The sequence below is a fragment of the Colius striatus genome, chromosome 8, assembly GCF_028858725.1.
Source record: "Colius striatus isolate bColStr4 chromosome 8, bColStr4.1.hap1, whole genome shotgun sequence".
Lineage (NCBI taxonomy): Eukaryota > Metazoa > Chordata > Aves > Coliiformes > Coliidae > Colius > Colius striatus.
The window spans coordinates 23929897-23955539 of NC_084766.1; the positions used below are offsets into that span (position 1 = coordinate 23929897).

General features: G+C 60.7%; 2 protein-coding genes across 2 annotated transcripts; one reads left to right on the forward strand and one right to left on the reverse strand.

Moving 5' to 3' along the window:
• The first annotated feature begins 799 nt into the window (after window positions 1-799).
• On the forward strand, window positions 800-4556 carry SLC25A28 (solute carrier family 25 member 28). The gene is made up of 3 exons (XM_062001716.1): window positions 800-1163; window positions 1981-2037; window positions 3437-4556. The coding sequence occupies exons 1-3, from the start codon at window positions 941-943 to the stop codon at window positions 3952-3954; spliced, it is 798 nt and encodes a 265-aa protein (XP_061857700.1). The 5' UTR covers window positions 800-940; the 3' UTR covers window positions 3955-4556.
• An 8746-nt stretch (window positions 4557-13302) lies between these two features.
• NKX2-3 (NK2 homeobox 3) lies at window positions 13303-14975 on the reverse strand. The gene is made up of 2 exons (XM_062001605.1): window positions 14630-14975; window positions 13303-13943 (listed from the first exon to the last, which is right to left on the reverse strand). Exons 1-2 carry the CDS (start codon window positions 14973-14975, stop codon window positions 13303-13305), a joined length of 987 nt encoding a protein of 328 aa, XP_061857589.1.
• Window positions 14976-25643: the final 10668 nt, after the last annotated feature.

The window sequence follows — 25643 nt, forward strand, 5'->3', positions numbered from 1 at the left end:
GCCTTCCCGGCGCCGTCGCGCGGCCAATCCCCGGCGCCCAAATAAACACCACGCGCCGAGCGCCGGAGTGACGGGCGCCGCGGCCAATGGCGGCCGCCCGGCCCCGCAGCGAGGAGCCGCGGGAGGACGGAAGGTCGCGGGGCCGCCGCCCAATGAGCCGTGCGGCGGGGCGGGGCGCGAGGCCGCGGCACCCAACGGGCTGCGGGGAACGGGCGGGGCGGGGCGTCCCGGTGCCCAATGGACGAGGCGCTCCAGCGCGCTCTAGGGCGGGCCCGGCCAATGGCGGCGCCCGGGCCGGGGCGGCGGCGGCCAATGGGCGCGGCGCGCGGGGGCGGCCGGCGGCGAGCCGAGCCAATGGGAGCGCGGCGGGGCGGCCGCGGGGCCGCGGCGGCCAATGGCGGAGGCGGTGAGGCGGGGCCCGGCGAGGCGGGGCCCGGGTGGGGGGGGGGCCGGGCGGGGAACGCGGCGCGGCGCCGGGGCGGCGGCGCCATGGAGCTGGGGGCGGGCGCGGGCCCCGGCGCGCGGGGCGGCGCGGAGTCAGGCCGCGTCCTGCTGCTGCTCATGAGCGGCGGCGGCGGCGCGGGCCGCGCGCGGCGGGGCGGCGCGGAGGCGGAGCCCGGGCCCGGCCCTGGGCCCGGCGCCGGCCCGGGCGGCCCCGAGCCGCGCTCCCCGCCCGCCCCGGACTACGAGGCGCTGCCGCAGGGCGCCGCCGTCTCCACGCACATGCTGGCCGGCGCGGTGGCGGGCGTCATGGAGCACTGCGTGATGTACCCCGTGGACTGCGTCAAGGTGCCGGCACCGGCGGCTGGGCCGGAGAGGGCGGGCGGGGTCACCGGGGCCCACCGGCGAGGGAGGGAAGGAGGCGGGGGCTCGGCCCCCGGCGAGCCCGCGGGGGTGACGGGCCGCCCGCCCGCACGGGTCTTGTGTGTTGCAGACGCGGATGCAGAGCCTGCGGCCGGAGCCCGCCGCCCGCTACCGGAACGTGCTGGAGGCCCTGTGGCGCATCGCCCGCACCGAGGGCGTCTGGCGGCCCATGCGCGGCCTCAACATCACGGCCACCGGCGCCGGCCCGGCGCACGCGCTCTACTTCGCCTGCTACGAAAAGTTAAAAAAGACGCTGAGCGACGTTATCCACGCGGGGGGCAATAGCCATGTGGCCAACGGTACAGCCCCCGCCGGCGGCCAGCGGGGCTGCTGGCGGCCGCCCCCCCGCCACGCCGGGCTGGGGAGCGGGGTGGGGAGAGGCCGAGAGTAGGCAGTAGGGAGGTCCGATGAACGGCCTGTGGGGTTCGGGCGCCGCGGGTGTCCTGAAGCCCTGTGCTCTCTCCAGCCCAAGCCCGCTGCACGGTGCTGGGCAGGGGAGAGCACCCGTCCTGTGCCTACCGGGGCCACTCCCAGGTCTCTCGCTTGAAGCAGGTTGGTGGCCCCCAGCTCGGAAGGCTGCCAGGGGACAGGAGCTGTCCACGGATGAGCTGGGACTGGCCCCGTGGGTTGGTGGTACCAGAGCTCGGCCCAGGAGCGCCACGTGGTGTCAGAACCCATCTTGCCGTGGTGCCCATGTCCAGGAGCCACCACAGTGGGCAAAGCATGGGGCCATGGGGAGAATGGCACACGGGCTGCCCTTGGCACGCACGCAGCAGAGTGCCCTCAGGTTTCTCCTCCATGGGAACATCTGCTGTCCTCAGGGTCACTACCAGCTGGTGCCACTGGCCTGTCCCTAAGGGCTGGGCCCACGTGGGTCCCAGTCAGCCCACAGCACCCAGCAGCCTGTCGCAATCCTCTCCCTCCTTCTTGAGCTCTCTCCGGGTGGGAACCGCTGAGGACCGTCCCACCTCTCCGAAGGGAGTTGGAGGCCACCTTCAGATCTCATCTTCTTCCAGGAGCCTCCTCCTGTGCCTCAGCGGGGGACTCGGGGCTGTGGCAGAGCCCTGGGGTCCCTCGCCTCCCCCCGCCTCACATGTAGCAGTTCTTGTTTTGCAGGTGCAGCCGGGTGTGTAGCAACATTGCTCCACGATGCAGCCATGAACCCTGCCGAAGGTAACGATGGTGCTGGCCTGCCAGGGAGGGCAGAATCGGGGGATCCCCTCTGTGGCACGGAGGCTGCTCTTCTCATTGCTTACCCAACTGCAGGGAGTCTTTTCGGGGACACTGTCTGCAGCTCCACTTAGGGAGCCTGGTGGCTGCTTCTGGTGGAGGGAGTAGGTAGAAGAGGTTAATTCTGTGGAGCACAGCAAACCTCAGCTTAGGAGGAGCCAGGAGGGTAGCAGCCTTTCACCCAGGGGTTTGGCTGGGGACAGTTACCTGGAGCTGGAGAGAAGGCAAGAGAGATGTGATCCACGCTGCTGAAGTCATTCTGAGCTTGTGGAAGTTGGGCATTGCTGCAGTGAGGTCTTGGGAGGACGTGGTATGGTTCTGGGCCTGTGTTCATGAAGACAATGAAAATAATGAGGTACAAAAGTGGTGCTAGAAGGATGAGGAGAAGGGAGATGTTGTGGATGTCTGGAAGGTAGCCTGGAAAAAGGCAGAGGGAATCTGTAATGGAAGTCTGTGAATGTGGTGGGAGGAGGAATAAGGAGGGAAGGCCAGTTCTGAATTTATTTATTTCTTTTAAAACTGGAGGGCTCATGACAGTGCTGGCTGCAGCTGCTCTGGGAACCCAAGGAGCAGGCAGCTGTGTGGCCAGGCCATTGTCATTCCTTCCCTGGGGCTCGTCTTATCTCAACTACAATAGTTTGTAGTCCCATCACTTTTAGCTCCTTGTGGTCATGTTGAGATAGGCAGGACAGTGACAGGCTCAGCTCTTGGATGTGTTTGGGGCAGGGTTGACATCTGGTTTTTGCCTCTGCACAGCTGCATTTCGGCAGCAACCACGAGCAATTCCCAGCCAGTGAGCTCCACAACGTGCTGTGCTGATTCGGAGCCACAACAGGGGCAGCTGGGAGGGAACAGACTTGTCCAGATCAAAAATAAGAGATCAGATGCAGAAAAGAATAGATGCAAAGGGGATTCCCCTGACTGAGGTGGTGGCTGTGGTGGTGGATGGGGAGGTGTCAGTCACTGGGGGCTGAGGGTGGATCCTGAGCATCAGGATGGTCCCGGGGGCTGCAGCAGCCGCAGGGTTTGCAGGTGGCAATGGCTATGTGACAGGACATGGGTTAGTGATGGGCTTGGCAGCGTGAGGTGAGAGGTTGGACCCCATGAGCTTAAAGGTCTTTCCCAACTGAAATGATTCTATGATTTTATGACAGTGGTGCCTTGGCAGATGTAGGTGGGTGCAGTCCTGCCTGGGCACACACCATCCATCAGTAACTCTTAAGTCAGTGTAACCAAACTCTAGGCACTTGGTGAGGCCTGGCTTTGTGCTTACCCTTTCTCTCCTCTTCCCCTGCACACCTGGGTCCGGGCTGCTGCTGCTGTCGCCACTATCCATCCCAAGTGGTCAAACAGAGGATGCAGATGTACAACTCGCCTTACCAGCGTGTGACGGACTGTGTGCGGGCTGTGTGGCACAACGAAGGGGCTGGAGCTTTCTACCGCAGCTACACCACCCAGCTCACCATGAACATCCCCTTCCAAGCCATTCACTTCATGACCTATGAGTTCTTGCAAGAGCAGCTCAACCCCCACAGACAGTACAACCCAGGCTCCCACGTGGTCTCCGGAGCCTGCGCGGGGGCTGTCGCTGCTGCTGCCACGACGCCTTTGGACGTTTGCAAAACGCTGCTCAACACCCAGGAATCCCTGGCCTTGAGCTCCAACATCAGCGGACACATCACAGGCATGGCCAATGCCTTCAGGACGGTGTACCAAGTGGGTGGCCTGACTGCCTACTTCCGAGGGGTCCAGGCGAGGGTCATTTACCAGATGCCCTCGACAGCGATCGCCTGGTCCGTGTACGAGTTCTTCAAATACATTCTCACCAAGCGCCAGGAGGAGCGGTGGGCTGGGAAGTGAGCACAGCGCCGCTCTACACCTGCTGCACCTCCCCTCCCAGTTTGTCTCCTGACCCCTCTCCCTTTCGGTTTGGTTTGTGATGAGGAGAGGAGGCAGTGGAGCCCTTCAGGGCTTAGCGATGCCGTTTCATGCCTGCGGGTGCTGCTGCTGCTGCTGTTGTGCTCAGGCTGCGGCTTTGCTCCATCCTGGGGCCCTCCGGGGTGTCCCATGGGGAGCTGCAGCCCAGGTCACATCCCCTGGCACTTCGGTGGAGCTGTGCTCCTGACCTTCCCTTAGCCAAAACCTCCTCCCATGCCAAGCTTGCCTGTCCTCAGAGGGGAAGGTTGAGTGTCCTGCCCTGCCTCTGGCAAGGCCAAGCTCAGCTTGCAGTCACCAGGGAGGGGGCAGCAGCGGTGGCACTGCCTGGGATGCTGGGGGCTTAGTCTGGCTTTTGGCTGAAGCAAAGTATAACCTTGCCGTTGTCTCGTAGCACGCACACGTGATGCTGCCTGTGCCCCAGTGGTGGGGGGAGTGGGGGAGGATGGCACTTGAGGAGGTGAGCCTCTAGATTTCTTTTTGTTCCCACTCTTGACACCTCAAATAAAAAACAGTTCTGCTCTGTCCTTATGTCCCCTCCATACTCCCACATGGCCCAGTTCCTGGCACCATGCTGCCCTGACTGTGCCCAGAGCTGAGCTCTTTTGGTGAGTGCCAGAGGGGGAAGTAAAGTGGGGGCGGGGGTTGTGGTGGGAGGAGGGGACCTGCCTGGCCACCCTCGCAATGTGCAGGGAGGAGACTGGTCCCCATCTCTTGGCTCGTGGCCTTTTGCCTGCTGCTGGTGTGGACTGCAACCCTGCTGGATAAGCAGATGTTCAGTCTGATGAGGGTTCTCGGGATGCTCCCATGGTGCTCCGGACAGAGGTGTTGTCAGGAGGGCCCTGGGTTCTGTTGAAGACGGTGCAGGAATGTTGGTGCTAGGTGAGGCTGGAGGGCTTTGTGCATCTCACATGGAAGATTTGAGGCTCAGCAGGGCTTTTACCCCCTGATTTGGAGTAATTAAACTAGTTTGATGCTTGAGCACCTTAAAATTCTACCAACACACTTGCTCAAAGCACTCATGTCTCCCAACCTAATAGAACAGCTAATTTTTTGAACACATTGTTATCTGTCTTGATAGCGAGTTCTCTCAGGGTCCCACCCAGCCCTGGACCTGAGCCAGCCTCACCAGCTTGTGTACTGGCCACTGATGTGTTGCTTGGAGATGACCTTCCCAAAGCAGAGCTTGGGGTGCCTCAAGCCAGGTGCCCATGGGTAACACGTGGCTCCTGCAGGATGCTCCCACAGTGCTTGCAGGAGGGGCATGTGTCCCATGGGGCTGTGCTCAAAAATAACTCCCTGGAGAAAATATGTTCACAGCCATGGTATGTGCAGCCAGCGAGTGTCTGTGGTGGTGCCAGGCTGCTCCATGGGATCTGCTGGCCTGGCCTGGCCTGCACAGAGGGCTGATGGCCTGGCTGGGGCCAGGGGAAAGAGGAATGAGCAGGGGGATGTGTAGCCCTTGGGGGCATCAGGCCCTGGCACTGCCAGGGGACTGGAGGCCAGGGACCCCTGCACTGCAGGGCCAGGTGCTCAGCACCCAGCCCCAGCTCCACCTTCCCCTTCAGGATTTCTCTTGTCCTGGTTCCTGAGGCTGGATGGCAGAGGCCAAGCAACTGCCCTTGGGATGTTTTAATGGCTGCTAGGTAGGTCTGGGTGTCCCTGGGCACAGGGCAGCCAGCCATGTTGTTGCTCTGCAGCCAGGGTCCACCTGGCTCGCGTACTGTGCCCACTTTCTGCTCCCTGGCATGGCCTGCAGGCTCCTGGTCCCTGCCTTTTCTGCACAAGCAGGAGGATGAGAAACTCCTTAAAGAAACAAAAGCTGATGGAGACTGGGAGCCTCCAGTTTTCCCACCATTTCAGGAGCTGGGACTTTAAGACGTAGCTGGAGCATTGCAAGATTTGGCAGCCCTTCAGCTCCTCCACGCAAGAGAGAGAAATCTGAGAAGCAGAAGTCACTGGGAGAGACCAGGGCAGGGTTTAGCTTGGCAGGGAGGACATTAGATGGGAGTTTGCAGAAGACGATTCTGACCAGGATGGATCTCCCTGCCCAGAAGCCAAAAGCTGTTGGCAGCGTAGCTGCAGCTTTGCCTTTCACCCTCCCCACACAGCAGGGCCACATCAAACCCTGTGGAGGGAAGCAGCAGCCCCGCAGAGGATGGCTGCCTGGGGGGTCTGATGCTGCAGGGATGGCAGAGCCACCCAGAGGGTTCCACAGATCCCTTGGGCAAGGCTACAGAAGACTGGAAAAACCCCATCCTGCTGCTGCCTCCATCCCCTGGGATGAACCTCTGCCCCAGACTAAAGGCTGGCCATGGTGGCACACAGCTGCTCCCTGGCTCTGCCAGTGGAGGGTCACCTCCTTGACAGCCAGCCCAGTTCCTCTGGCATCTTTGGCACAATGAGGTGCCCAGAGGTAATGGAGTTATTGGCTGGTCCAGCCATGGCAGCTGCCTTTCTAAAGTCTGACAGCACCTCAGTGGAGCCACACTGCCCTGGGGCTGTCCTATGGCCTCTGAGGTATTTGGCTGTGCTTCAGGTGATATTCCCTCCTACAGCTTCTTCTGAGTTAAGAGATTATTTTTGGCTTTCCAGCAAGGAAGCCAGGCTCAGAGCTTTGGAAACAACCCTTTTTCCTTTCACCTCCCTGCAGGATCCCCAGCCACATCCAGCACTGACAGGAATTTGCCACTTGGCCTTCCCATATCTGACTGCCCCCTGAGCCCTGACCTGCCTAGGTGGAGCCTGAGTGGGATGAGTCCCAGGGCCCTTGAGCAAGCAGAGCTGGGCACTGTTGCCAGCCTTCTCCTGCTCCTGGTGGTAGATCCAGGGCTGCCACAGCTCTGCCGTGGCACAAGCCCAGGCTATTTCAAGCAGCCTGAGTTGCCAAGCCAGGAGCAGCTCAGGAGCAGCTCAGGAGCCCCCTGCCGCCTTCCTGGGCTTAACTGGAGATGCCTGCACTCCTGCAGATTAGGATCAGACATGGAGTGAGTAGGTGGGAGGGGACTTCATCTCCCCCAGAGCAAAAAGGGGAATCCTCTCCAGCACATCTGCCCTGTACCTTCAGGGCTGGTTGGCTTCCAAGCTGCTCTTGCCTCAGAGACACCGCTCACAGAGTTCTGAGTCCCTTTGCCTGACTAGCCTGGGGGCAACAGCACTGCCCTGACAAAACACATCCCTGCCCCTCCTCTGCCAGTGTCCTGAGCTACCTCCAGCTCTCCCATCCCCAGTCCCTCTGCAGTGGGTGCCTGACAGCCCTGCTCAGTGGGAGGAGGTGGCCGGAGCTCATGGGGACCACAGAGGTGGGCTCGCAGCCTCCCACCAGCTCCAACTCACCCTGGTTCTGGGATTCCTCAGGGTTCTGTCAGGCCTCAGTAAAGTTGTACAAGTTCTCATGACCCCACGGCCTTCAGCGATGGTAAACACGGGCTCCAGGGCTGCCTGGACACAGAGCAGATGCTGCCTCTGTTGGGCCTTGGGAAAACCTCTTCTAACCCATATTGTTGCCTGGGTTAAACTGCTTAGAGACAACTCCTGGCCAGGCTGGTCCCAGCCTGCCTGGCTTGGGCTGAGCATTGGCACTGCAGGAGAGCAGAGGAAGGTAAAGCTGAGGCTGAAAACCTGCTTTCTTGGCTGAAAAGTATCATTGGAGGAAGGAATCCCCTGGAGTGCGCTGGGATGTCTGGTTTGGTGGGGAGATATTGGCAACAGTCACACTTTAGTGTGATGTTATGTGTCAAAGTCTCCCACCAAAGGGCTGCAAAGTGGCTGTGGGCAGATGCTGCCTGGCTGGAGCTGGGGTGTGGGCAGCCAGCATTGTGGTGCAGGGGAGGTGGCAGAGGTGGGAAGAGAACTGTTCCTGGGCTGGATGGCACAGGGATGAACAGGGCTGACAGCACGGGTCTGTCTCCTGAGGACTCATAGGTGAGGACAGTTCCAAGTATTCTGTGAGGCTACAGCTCATTCTGGGATCAGTCTTAAAAGCAGTTGAAGCAAAGGCTGTTCCAGCTGATGTGGGAGGCTCCAGCCCTAATCTTCTCTGCCCAGCATGCCTGCAGGTGATAGGAATGCAGTCCTAGAGAACCCTGCAATCCCCCCTATGGCATGGGGACTAAAATAAAAGCCTCATAACTGGGCACAAAACATCTGTCACAGCTAGGTGGGTGATGGGAGAAATGCAACTCCAAGTAGCTTTCTCCTCTATCCCCTGCCCCTTTGGGTGCCCATTAGATTTGACCAATATGTCACTAAGAGCATTGGCAATATATAGTGGGAGGGAGTAGGGAATTGGGCCAAAATTGTGTCGTGCCTCCATCGGGGACACAGCTCCCTCTGGCGAGGACGCAGCTGTAACAAGCACCAGGCGCTGGACACCGCGGCCATCACAAATGTCCTTGGGCAAGGACTTGAAGAGGGTGACCGCGATAGCTGGAGGCTGCGGGCTGTGAAAGGGTATCAGGAGGCTTGTGGAGGTCTCTCAGCATTGGGTGAATTTGGGATGAGGAAGATAATCAGAGCTGAAAACCTGCCGCGTCTTTCACAAAGACATGCCAAATGCCTGTGCTCAGTTAAAAAACATTGCTGACTAACAAGGGACCTGCACGGTGGCTAGAGGCTGGGAGGAGATGCTGGCGGCGTCCTCGGCTCCCCCAGCGCAGACAGGGCACGCCTGGGTGCTTTCCTTTCCTGCATGTACAAGCTGCAGTGATGCTGCCCGCTGCAGCACGGCTTCTGCACCCGCAGAGCTCAGCGTGGGGAGACACCAGCCAGCGCAGAACCAGCGCAGCCGGCCCAGCGCTCCCGCCGCCGCCCCCAGCGCCGGGGCCGCGTTGCCGGCGGGGGCACGGATGGCCCTGCCCGCCTGCTCCGCAGCCCTCCGAGCCTCGCCGGGCACTCGGGCACCCGTCCCTGCGGCGGGGACGGACGGCTACCCGCTGCTCTCCGTCCCCGGCTGCTTGTCGATAGATGGCGGTGGCGTATCTCGCTTGGGGACGCGCCCCGGGAGCTGAGTCCCCGCCGGCAGCCCGGGGAGCCCTGGGGTTTCCAGGCAGCGCCAAGCAGCCGGGACAACCCCCGGCCCTGGCACCGCCTGCCTTGCAGCAGCCCCGAGCACAGCGAAGGCGAGCCCCCGAGAGAGTGTCAGTGCATTTTATTGCCCGGGGAGGGCAAGGTAGCACAGTACAGCCGCCAAGGGCTAAGGCAGGGCCCCTGGAGTGCCTCTGGCCTTCAGCAGCATTCTGCTCTGGAGGGGAGGAAGATGAGGTGCCCTTCTCTGGAGAGGTCACCTGAATCCCTTGTAGCCACACTGTGTCCGGTCTCACCGGTGCAGGCAGGAGAGAATGAACAGCTAAAACATGTGAGTCCCCTCACCTCACTCATTCAGGTGTAGTCATCTTGTGATGCATGGGACAGGCTGGAAATGTGGGAAGGGTCTCTGGCCATCAGCAACTCATCTCGAGAAAGGAGGCAGGTCTCAGGCCCTAGTCCTGGCAGGCAAGTAGTGGAAGAAACCCTCACTGGAGGCTCCACAACACAAGTTACTGATATTTTAATTTAATTACCAGAACCATGGCTGGATCAACAGCTCTCTTGACTCTGGAAAATGCTTGTGTGACAGCTCCATATTGCCTCTGCCAGGAGCAGCTTCTAGCATCTCCAAGCACTGACGGCTCTGCAGAGCCCCAATGTTCAGGCAGCCTGGGCAGCTCCCAGCATGGGGCAGCTGCAGTGGGAAGCACGGCAGAGCAGCGGCAGCTGCGGTTCCAACCCGCATGCAACAGTCAAGAGTTGGGCAGGAGCCCAGCATGCAGTTGTGCCCTAGGGCTCCTGGCCCTAAGGCAGCTGTGCCCAAGTTGAAGGAGAACTCAGTTAAGTCCATGTGCAGCCTGGCCAGCCTTGCTGAGAGCAGACGTCTTGCTTCGCACTCAGGTGAGCTCTTTGCTGATGGCAGCAATGAAGAAGTAAAGAGAGGAGGATGAAGGGCACAAGCTGGAGGGATGACCACAGCAGGGGGGAGAAAGGAATGGGAAAAAATGTTTGGAAGGAGAGGAAACCAGAGTGCATATGCAATGCTTCAGAGGGATCAGCACTGCTCCCCTGTGATCCTAAGCATGACAGAGAGGACACAGAAAAACAGCTAGCATAGATTTGGATGGGGCCTCTCTAGGAACTGCCTTCAGAGGCAAGTTCTGCTCATGGGCTTCTTCCTGGCCAGGAAACCTGAATAGAAAACAAACGGAGCTCACGCAAAGAGCAAGCCTGAGGCCTAGTACTTAAAGCCCTCTTTAACTCCATGTGTTGGTTTAGAGAATCCCATCCCTGTCTGAAATCAATCAGCACCTTCCCACCTTGACTCCCAAACACCAGTAAATGTCCCCATCAACCAAGAAGAAACACCACACGCCCTCCGCCCCTTGACCATGGCCCTACCCATCCCTCCCTCCCGACGTTTCTCTGGCCACTCCACCACCACAGCAGGACCACGCTGGAGGTATTTCCACCAGCACTCAGCGCCTCTTGCCTCTCCCCCCACCCGCAGCACCCCACTTTGCTTTGCCACGGGGCGCAGGGTACAGGGTACGTCACGGGCGGGTGCTGCCTCCAGCACGGCCACACAGTGACTTCCCTCCATTGTGTCTCCCCTCCCTGGGCAGCCTGTCCAATCTGCGGTCTCCCACCATCTCCCTCCCACTGGCCTCCACTGGCTGTTTCTCCTCTTTGGAGTGCTTCACTTCCGCCGCCCTGCTCCAGCCCCTCCAGCACCGCCAGCAATTTGTGCCGCTCCGTTCCCCCCATCAGCACGGGGGCTTTGGGCAACAGTCTGCAGAGGGGTCCCTCCCACTAACCCCCTGCCCTCCCCTCAGCCCGAGCTGGTGGGACAGCTGGGATCTGTCCCAAGAAGGGGGCTTGCTATGGTGGACATCTAGAAACTTCCACCGCCATGCCACGTCAGCCTGGCTGGGCGCTGCTCCAGCTCCACGCAGGGACAGCAGGGCTGGGGAGTGAGTGCACACGGGTGTCACCGGGCGCAGATGGGCTGAGCATGACACTGATCCCACACTACAGCAATGCTGACTGCTGTTGGTGCTGGGTCCCCATGTGCCCGGTTTTACTTAACTGTCTGTGTTCCAGAGACTGTGGCCATGGACATGGGCAGTGTGTCCCTCACCAGGGCCCTGTTCTCATTGGCAGCCTCCGAGTGCTACTGGGGGTGCAACGGATTTCTAACCAGCTGCCATGTACTTGGAGAGAATGTGCTAAGCTGCGAGTTTCTCTTACACTCCTTGATTTCAGAGGAGCTTGTGTGGTAGTTTAAACTCTTCTGGCTTGCACACCAAGGCCTTAACTCACACAGGTTACCTATTTTTGCAAGACAACAGTCTGGCAGAACATGGAGGAAAATGCAATGCTTTCCTATGGCAGAGACAAATCTCTGCAGCCTGACTGCTGCTGTGAAGACAGCGTTACCTATCTTTGTTCTTGGCTATCCTGTTTCTACCCACGAGACCACAGGGCCTTAAGCACTCATCTCCGAAAGCCAAGAGCAGGGCCTGGGCTTCCTCTCCCGCGACACCTTGCTGCCATCCAGCAAACAATCGGCTGGGTGTGCCGCATCCTCTCCCAGCGCCGGCCCCACACAGCCAGCCCGCCTCGGGGTGGCTTGCGGGACAGCAGGGTGCCGTGCTGAGCCAGGGCTGGGAGCTGGGGCCTGCTACTTGCCTCCTCTGCTCCTGAGGCAGAACTGGGAAAGAATGTCTCCGGTTCCCCTCAAATGGCAAACCCCAAGAGCGCACGGTAAAAGTGTGCAGCGTAAAACCGGGTTCAGCAGCGGGAATCGTCATTGCCTGCTGCTTCTGTAACAGCAGGCTACAAAACCTGCTCCTCTGCCCATAGCAGAGGGCTCATCACAAGAAAGGCATGGGAAGGGCAGGGGGAGGACATGGTGGGCATCGCTGGGTGGGGGGGAGGCATACCGAGCCCCTGGGCTACGTCCGTCCCGGCGGCTGAGAGAAGAGGCTGCGCTGGAAACATCCTCAGGACCTGCAGAGTCGCGGCCGCGACAGATGCGTGGGACGATGCGGGAGAGCTCCCGGCGCCTCTGGTCTCCGCCGCTGCCCGGAGCGAGACGGACGGAGCTCCGCGGGTGTCCGGCCCTCCCCGTGCGCGTCGGCGCTCAGAGGGACCCGCACGGCAGAGCCACTGCCGCGGTGGCGGGGTCGGGATCGGGACCGCCCCGCGAGCTCCGCGGCAGGAGCGGCGGGACGGGGCAACCCAGGACGAGGCTGGGAGGGTGGGGAGCAACCCCGCGGCCGGTCCCGCGGGGCTCGGGGGCCTCGGCCGCCCCCTCCCCCTGCAGCCGAGCGAAATGGCTGAACGTGTAGCAATAATGCCCCGGCATTCAGGCTGCTCGGCCCGGCCGGCCCTAATCAGCGGCCCGCGGACCCCCCTCCTCTCCCCCTGCGCTCCCAGAAAGGGGAACAAAACCCAGCACGTTTCTGCAGCCCCCGCGCATAAAGCGCCGGGCCTGGGCCTCAGTGGGGGGCAAAGCGGCCCGTCAATCTCGGCGCCGGGGCCCCTTTGTCCCTCGCTTCCCTGCCACACCTTTTGTTCCCGAATCCAATAAGCGCCTATTCCCGCTACCTTCCTCGGCGGCTCCTTTCAGCGCCGGCCCGGCGGCCACAATGGGCCCGGCTCTGAGCTGCGCGGCCCCATTCAGCGCCCTTGGCACGCTCACAAGCCGGCCGAGCCGCCCTGCCCCGCGGGCAAGCCGCCGCGACCGCCCCGTGTCGGGCACTGGCCTCGGTCCCGCCGCCGGGCACCGGCCGCTGGGCGAAGGAGGAGCGGGCGGCGGATATTGCACCTGGTTTATTGACTGACTCGGCGAGCTGGCGCTGGCAGTAACCAATACAGAGTAGATAGAGGGGCCGGCACCCCCGGGCCCCGCCATCGGCTTTTTACAAGCAAAGCTGCTCCACTGGCGCGGCGCGATCGGCTCCGGCCGCCCGGCCGTCGCGGCGGCTCCGCGGGGCGACGGCGCTTGGCCGCGGGACCTGGCGGCCCCGTCCTGCCGTTCCGCTCCGCCCGCCGCCGGCCCCGCACCGTGGCCCGCGGGAGCGCCGGGGTCCCGCCGCGCCGTCCCGCCGTCGCCGCCGCAACTCCAGTCCAGGGCGCGCGTTTCGCGGAGTGCAGCCAGGCTGCGGTGCGGATGGTAACAGGGCCCCGGAGCCGCCGGGCCATCCTGCCGGTCCGCTCCCGGCCCTCAGTGCGTGCGGGCTACCAGGCCCGGATGCCCTGCAGTGCGCCCTGGCTGCAGGAGGGCCCCGCCGCCGCCTGGTGCAGTGGCTGGCCGCTGCCGGCGAAGCCCCCCAGGCCGCCCACGTTCACGAAGGGGCCGGCGGCGGCTGCCGGGCTGCAGGCGGCTTGCATGGAGGCGCCACCGGTACCCGCCGGGTAGGTGCAGCCGTAGCCAGGGTTGTAGGAGGCAGCGTTGCCGTAGCCGTAGGCGGGAAAACCGTTGTAGGAGTAGGGCCCGTTGTATGCCGAGCTGTAGCCCTGCGATCCACCGAGGCACGGCTTTCCATCGCGGACCAGGACGGGCACGGCCACTCTACGCGGCGGCGGCGGGGCCGCGGGGCCGCCCAGCTCCAGCGACTTGTCCTGCCGCTGCCGCTTGCACTTGTAGCGCCGGTTCTGGAACCAGATCTTAACTTGCGTGGAAGTGAGCTTGAGGCTGCTGGCCAGGTGCTCCCGCTCGGGCGCCGACAGGTAACGCTGCTGCTTGAACCGTCGCTCCAGCTCGAAGACCTGCGCCTGGGAGAAGAGGACGCGCGGCTTCCTCCGGCTCCGCTGCTTCGGCCTCTCTGCCTCCTCCGCTTTCTCCGCCACATCCAGCGGCTTCTTCAGGACGCAGCTTTCTGCACGGGGAGGGGGACGGGACAGGTCATGGCTGTACCTCACCGGCGCCCCGCTCGCTTGCTGATCCCGACGGGCCCCACCTGCGGGCAGGAGCCCCGCGCCGTGCCCCGACTGCCCCGCGGCACTATGCGCCCGTCGGGGAACCGCGGTGCGGGCGGGGAAGCAGCGCCGGGACCGGTCGCCTCCACCACCACTCGTATTTGCCAGGGGCTGGTTTCAGGCGGCGGGGCCGGGCGCGTTCCCGCGCCTCTGTGCCGGATGCGGTGTTACTGCTGCGGCACCGAAGGGTCCAGCCCCTGGCCGTGCCGCGCACGGCGCCGGGCACCTGCTCCGCGGCCTCACTCCAGGAGGGCTCTGCCGCAGCAGGTTGGATCTAACTCGCCCCGTTCCTCCGCTACCGATATTGCAGAGCGTGGGCCGGATCCAGCAACTCTGGATCGGAGCCCCACGGAGGCGCTTGCCGAGGAGGCGGCGAGCGGGGCGCGGAGGAGGGTAGTGGCAGCCCCACGAGGTGCCAGTCCCGGGTCGACATGCCCGAGGGGCGCGGCGGCGGGGACCAGGCTGTCGCACTGGGACCGGAGCTTCGCGGGACAGTACTCCGCGGGCTGGGAAAGTACTGCGGGGTGCGAGCGCGGGCCCGTCCTAGCAGGGCGGTGCGGGACAGCGCGGCGGGGCCGATACTCACTTGGGTCGCGGGCGGCGGGGTTCAGCTCCTCTCCCGGGCCGGGGGCCTCGCAGGAGCCGCGCAGCACGGCGTGCACGTAGCTGTCGGCGGAGATCCGCGCCTCCACCTGGCTGCCGGGCGCTGCCATGGGGCTCAGGTAGGACAGCTTCTCCTCCTCCTCTTCCTCCTCGCCGTCGGAGAAGCGGGCGCCGTCGGCGGCCGCCAGCAGGCAGGCGGCGGGGTGGAAGTGGTGCTCCAGGTGGTGAGAGAGCTGGGCCCCATAGTGCGGGTCCTGCTGCTGCTGCTCCAGATTGAGGATGTCTTTGACAGAGAAGGGGGTGGAAGTGACTGGACTCGGTAACATCATCGGGGCACCGCAAGCGGCCAGGCAGTGCCGCGGGCCCGGCGGCGCTCGGGCTGCGGCTCAGCAGGGAGCGCTGCGCCCGGTGCGGGGGGAGCAGGCAGCGCCGAGGGACGAGGGGCCGCGCCTGCTCCTGTCTAAGTTGCCTCCATTAGCCCGGCACTGGGGGTCTGCGTTTTGTTACAGCTTCTGCAGGGACAGCCAAGGGCTTGGGAGCCTCCTCTGCCCCGGGCCGGCACGTCACGGCGAGGAGGGGCCGGGGGCGGCCTCGCCATTGGAGGGAGGGGGAGGCAGAGCCGGCCCCCTGCCCGGCTCCGGCCGCCCGGCCAGAAATAGCAATGTATTAAGGCTGGGCTTGGGGAGGCCGCTTTTCCGCAGAGCGCCCCGCCGGCCCGGCACCCGCGGGCGCGGGGACCGTGTGCTGGGTTTGGGGCTCCTTCAGAGTGCTAAGCACGTGTAGGTAGGTAGGGATCCCGGCCCCGGCGCGCCCTGCTAGCCCTTGCCCGCACTCGTCTCTGCCCGATCCCGGGAGCGGCGAACACGTGCGGCCTCGCCGCCTCGCCAGCACGACCGCCGGCCCCGCAATAGCCTTGCGCCGTCCGGGACGCGAAGCGGAGAGGAGGTTCGCCTCCGCCGCTCCGCACTCCTCCCCGGGGCCGATGGCGAAGCCGCCGTCCCAGGCTGACGGCCCGTAGCCGTACGACATACATGTAGTCGCCTCCCTCTGCATCCCCGGGTGTCCTCGCAGATCTTCCCGCGACTGGCCAATCTGCCGCCCACCCCGGCTCGCCGGAGCCGCTGCGACATCGCCCGCAAAGGTGTGCGCTCCGCCGCCGCCACCGGATCGGGACCCGCGGCCAACAGGCCCGGCCAGGCTGGGTCGGGCAGGGTTTGGCGGGCAGCCTGGGGCCGCGGTGTCGCGGGGCTGAGACGGAGAGCGCTACCTCGTCCCTTCGATGTTTCCCTTCGTTTTCTTTCGTTTTCTTTCGTTTCGTTTCATTTCGTTTCTCCCGCTGGTAACGGGCGGCGACAAGCTCCACGGAGCTGCCACGCCACCGGTCCTGCGGGTGACGCAGCGATCGAATTTGCCGAGCTCCGTTCGCATATGAGTTCCTTGGCCCCGGAGCTGCGCCGAGCGCCGTCCGAGCACCCCGGTGCAGCGCGGCCGGGGGTGCGACGGCCCTGCGGTGGCACCCCGCGACTCGGGACGATTCCAAGGGCTGATGACCGCCGCGACAAGGGGAGCGGGCATAGCGAAAGCGGGGTGGAGGGTCCCAGGCGAGATATTTCGTTGTGATCAGAATCCTGCCGCCCCGCAGGGCTCGATTCGGCGCCGAGGCGAGGCCACGGGGAGCCGGGCGCGCACGCCGGGCGGGTGAGTGTCCCGGGTCCGTGACTTCGCGAGGCCTTCCCGGCCGCTTCTCTCGGGTCGTTGCCATTCGGCAGCTTCGCTGTTTACCGCTTGTCTCGGTATCACCGTCTCTCCAGCTCCCGCCTCCCCGCACAGTGCTGGATCCCGCGCGCCTCCCCGTAGTTCGGGCGCTCCCGGTTCCGCGGCGGGGGACAGTTCCCGTTCCCCCGGCGCTCCAAATCTTCGCACCGCGCCGCTTCAAACCCCCTCCATAAATCGCATCGGATAGGTCTCTCCCTCGGCGCTCCTCGCCCGCTCCTTCTGCCGGCCGCCTTCCTCCCATCCTGAGGCCGCCCGGTCCGGACAGTAGACTGGGAAAGGCGCTCTGGTAACCAGGGCTGTTCCGGGCCCGGCTCTGCTCGGTGCCTCCGGTGCGCGGAGAAGCCCAACCTTGCCTCGCTGCCGCGACCCCGGTAACAACTAATAACAATTAACACCTTATCGGTGTTAGACGTTTCCCTCTGGCCTTGGCCGCTCCCGCCCGCCGCCCCGCTCCCGGGGAGGTGCAGGCCCGGAGGCCCGGCGGCAGCAGGGAGCAGGGCGCTCTGAGAGCACCGCGGTCACCGTTCTCGCAGGGGCGACAATGGGGGCTGCCGGGCCACAACCCGGTGTCCGCCTGCCCGGCCGTCGGCGGGACCACCGGCCACCGTGCTGAGGGCGCGGCCGCGGGCTCGGCGGCGACCGACTCTCCCGGCGGCACTGCGGCCAGGCGCGGCCCGCGGGCACGGGGAGCCTGGGCCAGGCGGACCCGGCCCTTCAGGACGCCTGCCCGGCGGTGGGAGCGGTTCTCCCGCCGGGACCCGCTCAGTCGTGCCGTCGCCGGCCACAGAGACGGCTCGAGGAACCCACGCCCTGCGAAGGGGGCAAGCCGCAGCCGGGCCCTGACACGCATGGGAGCACCCCTTTGTTTTCCCGGCCTTTCCTGCGGCCGACTCATCCCCTGCCGGTGCTCCCGACGCAGAGGTAATCTAACCCGCACCGTCCCGTCCTGTCGGTGGCCCCGCTTTGGTGGGGCCGGATCGGGCCCCTCGTCGGCGGGACACGAGTGGCGATTTTCTAGATGGGGAAAGTGGGGGAGGAAGCAGGGGAGTTGCACAGGCTCGATCGCGCTCCTCGGCTACCGGGATAGCGGACACCGAGGAGCACGGCCGGTCCGGAGTAAGCAGCGCGGAGGTGCATGAGCCACGGGAGGACACAGTCCCGGTACCTGCCCGCGGGTGTTAGCCCCGGGATGCGGCTTGGGGCTTTCCCAAGCCGGCTGGGGTCACAGGACTATTAATGGTTATTTTATTTATATCATTAGCGGCGTCCCCTGAGCGCTGTTTACAGCGGGGCCTTGTTGTCCCAACCGCTCCTGTGTTCTGTTTAGACAGGGGATTATTGTAATGGATGGAGCTCGCCCTGCTGATGCTGCAGCGGAGCCAAGAGCCCACCCGGACCCGAGAAGGAAAGCAGCCCTGCAGCGGCCCCGCACACCGCAGCTGACGGGCAGCACGCAGCCCGTCCTCCCCCCTCTTCCCCGGGACCCCGGGTGCAGGCAGCCCGGTAGCAGACGGCCACGGCCGGGGGCCTCGCTCGGGGCGATGCTATCAGCCTCAGGGCTACTAATTGCTCCATTAGTCTCACGGGTGCCGAGTGCTGGAGACGGCCCCGCGCTAATGGTCGTAAACAAACAAACACGTTAATCCGGCCATGTCTCTAGCCCCGATGCTCGGGGAGCCAACGTGGGACGGCGGCGCGGCTGCGGGAGGCCCTCGGCCGGCGGTACCCACCTGCCCACCGGCTCGGGGCAGCCCGGAGGCCCGCGGGCCGGGGCCGGTGCGGACTCGCGCCGCCGGGAGCTGCCCCCCGCGCCCGGCTCTATTTACACAGAGCCTGCCCTTGTGTAAACGCTGCGCGCCGTGGTTTATCTCAGGGCCCGTCTGTTTCTCGTTCTCTGTCAGCAGCGCCCGGTGAAGGATGGCCCTTTCCCAGGGGCTCGGCCCTGATTTATGTGAGAACGGCAGCGCGCCGGGGACGCCCTCGCACGGTAGGGCCGACGACGCGCCGCAGAGAGCCGACGGGTACCGGGGCCGCCGACCGGCCGGGGGTTGGGCACGCCCGGCCCGGCCCGCACCGGCCTCGCACGCCGCGGACACCTGTGGACAGCGAAGCGCGGTCCGATACGGCTCGGTTTGGCACGGCTCGGCTCGGCGTCTGCCTGTTCCCGGGTCGTGCTCTCCACACTCAGTGCTCGGCGCTGGGCACGCTCGGGGGCTTCCAGGGAGAGCGGGCATGGAGCGGCCCCGCCAGCAGCTCCCAGCCCAGGCGCGGTCGCTGGACCGCTGTGTCTCCCCAGCGCAAAGGACAGCTTTTGTCCTGGCCTCACCCCTGGCCCAGGAATTATTCTCTTTTTTTCACTTTGTTTTTGAAACAAAGTGTTATCTTTATTCCCTAGGAAAGCAGAGGGCTCCTGCAGGCTGCCATAACAGGGGAGCCACCTCCAGGCAAGAGATGCTGTGCACTCTCCCAGCAGCAACACACTGTCTTCATCTCCCACTGTCCTGTGCCAGACCTGCCTGACGCTACCCACGCCATTGTGTCCACTCAGGTTCTGCCTGTTGACACCTGCATCCAACCCCCTGGCCTGGCTTATCTGAAAACCACCCCCACGATGCCCATTTTTTGTGAAATATATCACTGCAAATACTTGCTTCAATATTTTTTTTCTCCACTGGCATTGTGTCATTTAGTTTTGCTCCACAGTTCTTGCAGGGATATATGACTTGGAAATATGTGCCGAAACAAAGCCTCCATGAGAAATATTTTTTTCTGAGAACCAGACTCTAGCATCTGGATAAATGCATACATTTCCAAGGTGGGAGCTTGATTTAGAGGCTACCAATACCTGTGTGCAACATTCAGTGCTCAGCATCGGTGTCTCATGCAAGGGCGGTGCTGGTCATTGCAGGAAGGGTAGCTGGGTGGGTTTGGATACCAAAGAGCAGTCTGCCCTTGATTTCACAGCCCAGTGAACCCCTGAAACTGAGACTGATGCGTTGAGCTCTGTGAGAGCCAACTTGCAGGAGCAGGTAAAGCTGAGGCAATGCAGGATAGGAAATATTAGTGCCAAGGAACCCCTCCTGCTTGCTTTTATTTGGTGTCTTTTGTGCACAAAGGATATCCAGGCTTCACAAAGCCACCCTGCTGTACAACACAGCCCCATGACTGTAGACGTGCAGAGGGTAGCAAAACACCTCTTCCTCTGGAAGAGAAGCTGTCATAAATCAAGGTTTACTGCTCATGCAATGAGAAGGTCCCGTGTTGAGGCATCTGCTGGAGGATGCTGCTGTGGACACACATACACCACCCTCTTGCCACTCACCCACAGCCTTTCTGGGAGTGCCTTTGCTCCATACCTTGAAAGCTACTGCTGCATGTTGGCACTGATGAAGTTAAGAAGCAGGACTTCACCCTTCAGCAGAGCCCAGCACGAGGCTCACTCACCGCTTGCATCCGCAGGCCTGCGTACCACTTGCATCGCAGAGGGCTTAAGTGGAGCCTAAGTGGACCCTGGGCCTTGTGCTGGCGATGTGCCCAGTGCTGAATTTCAGCTCCGAGCCCAGGCCTGCAGCTCTGATTCATGCACATAATCCCGCTGAGGTCAGCAGGTTCCATCCTGCTTCCACTGCAGCCTGTGGGACACTTCACACGAGAGTGGCAGGGTCAGGCTCTGTGTTTGCATGTGCTGTAGAAAATGGAACAATTAAGATTAAACCAATTAAATTTTAACAGGTCTGGAAAGCGTTTTATTACATAATAAACAGGAGGGATTAGCTGTGGCGGGCTTTGCTGTGTGTGTGCAGGTCCCTTGCTGTCTGCAGCACTCGGTGTTCCTCTGGGCTGGGGACCTCCCTGTGCTGCTGCTGTGTCCCGCTGACAAGCAAACGGGGCTGGGAGCATAGCTGCTCGCTGCCTCCCCTTCCCAAGCAGCACCTTCCCCCGCAGCATTCTGGGTGCAACGCTTTGCTTAGCAGGAGTTAAGCTTTTTCTAGAAGAAATTTCACAAGTTACTCAGTGGCTGTGTCCAGGGTGTCCTTCAGGGAGAGGGATGCCCTCATGCTCCTGTACAGGCCTGCTGGTGAGGAGCCATCCGGGCGAGGTGGTGACACATCTCGTCTTGGAAACAGAGCTGATAAGTTCCTCTTGTTTAGGGCATCTGCCCAGCAGCCAGTCTCCACTTCTCTCCCTGCTTAATCAAGATTCCTCTGGCTGCAACCAGGCCTTGTTCCCATATGGATAAGGCCATCCTGGGCATGACTGCCCCTGGTGCTGGCAAATCTGCACCAAAAATGGCACACAGCTGTGGGTTTGCCAGGGTGATTTCAGGGCAATTGGACTGAGAAGGGATGCAAAAAATAGCTTTGTCAGAAGCTATGCTGTGACCTCTGCTGAGAATAGGCATGAGTGCATGGGCAGTTGTCTCTGTGGTGGCTCTGCTAGCATTCACTTTTGCATCTCTAGGGGCTGCCATGCTCTCTGAGGGGCACCCACAGCCAGGGGCTGTTGCACAGCTTCATCTTCTCAGCTGTAACTTGCCAGCAGCCAGCTCAGCAGGGCTATGCACAAATATCCCCCTGCATTACAACCACCTGCAGCTGGGAACGAGGGAGGAAGATGGGGGCTGGGGAACCTCATCCTTTCTGTCTCCGGTGGGTATAGGACAAGAGCCTGGCAGGCCCAGCCAAAAGACACTTTGCATGCTGCTTCCAGAAGCTTTCATGGGCCAGCTCCTGACACCGTGGTGAGTTTTCCTCTGGAAGTTGAATGGTTGTTGCGGGTGGGGACTGTGGCATGTTCAGGGGAAGTGAAGGCAAACAGCTCCCTGGCTGCCTACTGCTCCTGGAAAGGTTAATGGTGGAGTGTGAGCTCGGTCTGTGCACTTCTAATAAACACCCATTCTTTCGTTTTACTTTAAAATACTTGTTGTGTTTTGCCATGGCTGCTCGTGTTGCTCCCCCCTGCCATAGCTCCTCACCAGCGGCCACTGTGTAAATAAGAACAGCCCCTGGGTCTCGACACGCAGTCAGGCAGGTGGGACATACAAAAGCTTCTGTTAATAGTTTACCTCTGAGGCTGCCTAATGAATTTTCCTCGTAATTACTGCGCAGAAATTGTTAGTGTATCCTGATGATTCAGAACGTTCTAACAACAACTCTGGACAAAATTATAAACTGTTTTTCTATCTTGGAGTGGAGACTTGAGAGAGGATTCCTAATTGTTCTCATCCCCTCAGGGGCCAGAGCTGGATTATCCCACACAGGCTTCGCTGCAGACTTGTTTTTAGTCCATCAGTGGGCTCTGTGCCAGACTGAAGGGATGGGGGAGCTAAGTTTTCCAGATTTAAATCCCCCTCCTCCACCCTTCCACTCCACTTACACCTCTAAGGAAGAGCATGGATTAGAAAGGATTTGACCTCATGGGGCTTTGGTTTGGGTTTGTGAAGATTCATCCTTAAAAGCTTTGCCTTTTTTTTTTTTGTCCCCATGTAAACCTGACTCCCAGCTTTACGCCGGGAATGGGCAGAAGTGAAGCGTTGTACTGTTTGGAGAGCAGAGATCTCCCATTTCGTTTGAAATACCTGCCTTTTAATGGTATTTCCTCTTGGAGACAATGGCATAATGTGAAGTAAAAGCAGGTGGGGATGGGTGAGAGCGATATCTGAGGAGCAGGACACAGACAGAGTTCTCCTGCTGTGGGCTGTGCTTTGGCCATGTGTACAAGAGGCTGGGTGGGCCCAAGGTTCATCCAAAATGTGGCAATACTGTGGAGCGGTGACAGGGCAACCTGGGTCTCTTGATATGGCTCCTCACTTGTCCCTGTGATACTGACATCCCAGCGCACCGTGGGCGATCATGGGCACGCACATCATGGGTGTCCCAGCGTGGCTGGGATGTTCATCCCAGGACCCGTGCTGGTGCTCTCCCCCAGACCCTGTCCTGCACCAGCGATGCCATGTCCGGCCAACAGTCCCAGGGCTCTGGGGCCATAACGAAGGTGGCTGGGAGTTAGCGTGGAGCCAAGACAGCTCTTCCCTTCCTCATCCCCTGCTTTGCCGGGCAGACAAGAGGCCACACCGCCGGCCATGCCCCGTCCCGCTGGAAGTGCTGACGCCTGTCTGGCTCCCGGGACACCCCGCCAGCCCAGTCCCAGGCACGTCCCTCGCACCCGCCAGCGGGCACTGTGCCGTGTCACGGGGCCGCCCGGTCCCAGGCACCCTTCTCCAAATATGCCTCCCTCCGTGTGCCCGCGGTTCCCCCGCGGCTCGCCCACGTCCGCCCTGCGCGCCCGCCCTTGCTGACAGTGGGGAAAGTAGGAGCCGTGTCCTTGTGCTGACCTTCGCCTGACCTTCCAGTAACGCTCGAGAAACCCTCGGAAAGGCTTTCTCATTGTGCAGCTCCAGGGTTTCCAGGGAATTAGTCAGCAGGCTGGAATTGTGCTCTGTGTATGTGACCCCCTCCCGCTTTCCCCCCCCTCCCTGCTCCTGCCTCTCCCATCTCTGGAGCCCGACCGGTCCAAGAGATATGTTGCCAGGGTGACAGCGAGGTGTGATGGATGGACAGAGAGTGGCTGTGGAGTGGCAGGGCCGCTGGTCAGTAACCCAGGGCTGTGTTTATAAGAAGGAAGAGGCTGTTTCCTGGAGCTAACATAATGCAGCTCTAAAAAAGGCAGGGGAAATACATCATGCGAGGAGAGCGCAGCCCTGGGAGGGGAGGGCCGCTGGGGAGCCCAGCACCAAAGTGAGCCTCCAGGTCAAGGTGCCTTTGACAGGGGGCTTTTTTATAGGCCATTTGCGTGAGAGTTCGCTGCTGTTTCTCTGCAGCTCTGACAGCGGCTCAAGGCCCAGCCGGGGTTTGGGGAGGGTCTAATCTAAACTCGCTGTTTTCCAGCCCTTCGCCTGCAGGACCTGCTGATTTATTTGGAAAATAAATAACTGTCGCTGACTATTGTTTCATTGCTGCAGACTGACAGTCCTCCTCCTCCTCAGCGTGTGTCCCTGCTCTGTCCCACAGCAGACCCTTGGAGGTGTGGGGAAGTGGGGAAAGACCCCGGTACAGAAGGAGCAAGAGGCTGAGTCTGCAGCCCCCACCTGCCCCTGCCTCGGTAGGCCCCAGGAAGCAATGATGCCTATAGCCATGGGCCCTGCCTGGGGTGGGGACTTGGCACATTGATCACAGTGATGCTGGTGGTGCCTGGACTCTGAGTTGGGATAGAGGTGACCAGACAGAAAGGTGAGGGGACATGTCACCCTCCTTCCCAAATGCCAGCCATGGCAGTTTTCCTCCCTTTAGCCTCACCACAGGTGTGCAAGGTCCTTGTGACTGATGCCAGCAGCTTCTCTGCTGTGGGGCTAGAGGCTCTGCAGCCCCACACACCCTCTGCGGGCTCATCTCTGTGCCTCGTCTCACCTCCAAGCCCTGCAGCCACACTCCCCTTCACATCATCCCTTGCACCAGAGGGTCTGGCCCTGGGACAACTTGCAGCTCTGGGTGCTGCAGATAGCATTTTCACTCCCCATCCAACAGCATGGAGTTCAGCCCCTGCTGCAGCTCCCAGCACCCTGCACTGCCACTATGTCCTCCAGACCGTAACCATCCCAGTTAATTGGGTAGCAATGCCCTAGAAAATAGCCCCCCAATTTTCCCTATTAAAAAAAATCCAATTAAAGCATTTCAGAAAAGAACTTCACCAAAAAAAAAGGGGAAAAGCCCAGGCTCATTAGTAGGCTGCAAGTCTCACCATTATCTAGGTAGGTACAAATTGCTTCTACTATGGCTGAAAAATTATTGAAACATTCAAAATATTTTCTTCTTTCTTCTATTAATTTTATCCTTACAACCCTTCGATGGCTGGGCAAGTGATATTGCATGGAGGGGTTTTCTTTTTTTTCTTTCTTTTACAAGAGTGCTGAAGCTTTGAAAAGTGTCAGCATAGGGAAGGAAAGATGAGAAAAGAGAGGAGGAAATGTAGTGCAAATGTCAGGCGTCCTTCAAGCAGCTTTGGGGCAGAGGAGAAAAAGAAGACAAGGAAAACATGAAAAACGGCGCTTCCAAATTTCAGCTTTCTCCTTTAGGAAAGAGAAGGAAAAAAAAGTTTCAAGATCTCCCATTGAAAAGTTAAATAAAAATGTTTTCTATAGAATAGTTTTCAATCTATTTTTTTTTGTGTAAGAAAATTTTCAGTGATTTTTATACTGAATAAGTTTTAGAATTTCTTTTACACGTTGTTAATAATTCTCCTTTGATATTAATAATTAAAATTCTCAATTTCCACCTTTCCAGCAGATACCTGGCTTTGGGCCTGTCCTCACTAGTGTGGGAGCAATTTTTTAAAGTGGAACCTCATTTTTGGCTCGATTTTAGTTTTCCCTTCTTTCTTCATAGGAATGCTCTGTCTTCAGTATTGTTCATACACCCCTCACTCTAATTCGCACAAACACTGCAGCAGGAACGTATTCCTTAAGGGGTTCAATATTAATCAGCACATTTTTATTTTGGCTTTCTTTTTTTACAGCCCAGGCTGATCACTGTTTAAAAGCCACTTTCTAAATAAGTATTTGATGAGTATTTGTATATTTAATGTTTGCATTGTTCTAAGTGACTTCTAACGTTAGGTCTCTCTCACTCACTTTCTGTTCGAATTATCACGTTCACACACACTGACATTTGAATTTGTGTTCGGCTCGGGTTTTGGACAGCTGTATTTGAACAACTTGCAAAAAACCAGTCCCTGTTTTGGAGTTATTTGGTTTTGTATGACATATCCGTCACAGCTGCCAGGGCAGGGGAAGGCAACCCGCACTTCTGGAAGCCCCTACGCCGGCAACCGGGGGCTGTGCTGCCTTGTCAGGGTCAGCTGGGCTGTGCTGGTCCCTGAGAGCCTGAACCCTGCTGTGTGGGTGTTATGGGGCTGCCGAGCTGCAGCCCTCTGAGGTCAGTTGTGAGTGTGGGCTGGTGTGTTTTCAAAAACACTGTTTACTACCATTTTCATGAGCAGTCCTCGTTGGATTTGCTTTGACTCCCCACGGCACTCCTGGACACATGCTGCCTGGGGGGAGCAGCAGGACTGCTCCTGGGGGTCAGGGAGGGGCTCATCTTTCTAACTCTGCAGATTAGGGCCACTCAGCTCCTCTGCAACCCTCCTAGGTGACCATGATATTTCTAAGGGACTTGTCGATGTGCTGCTGTAAGCTCATTAGCTAATTCCCTTATTACTCAGCATTG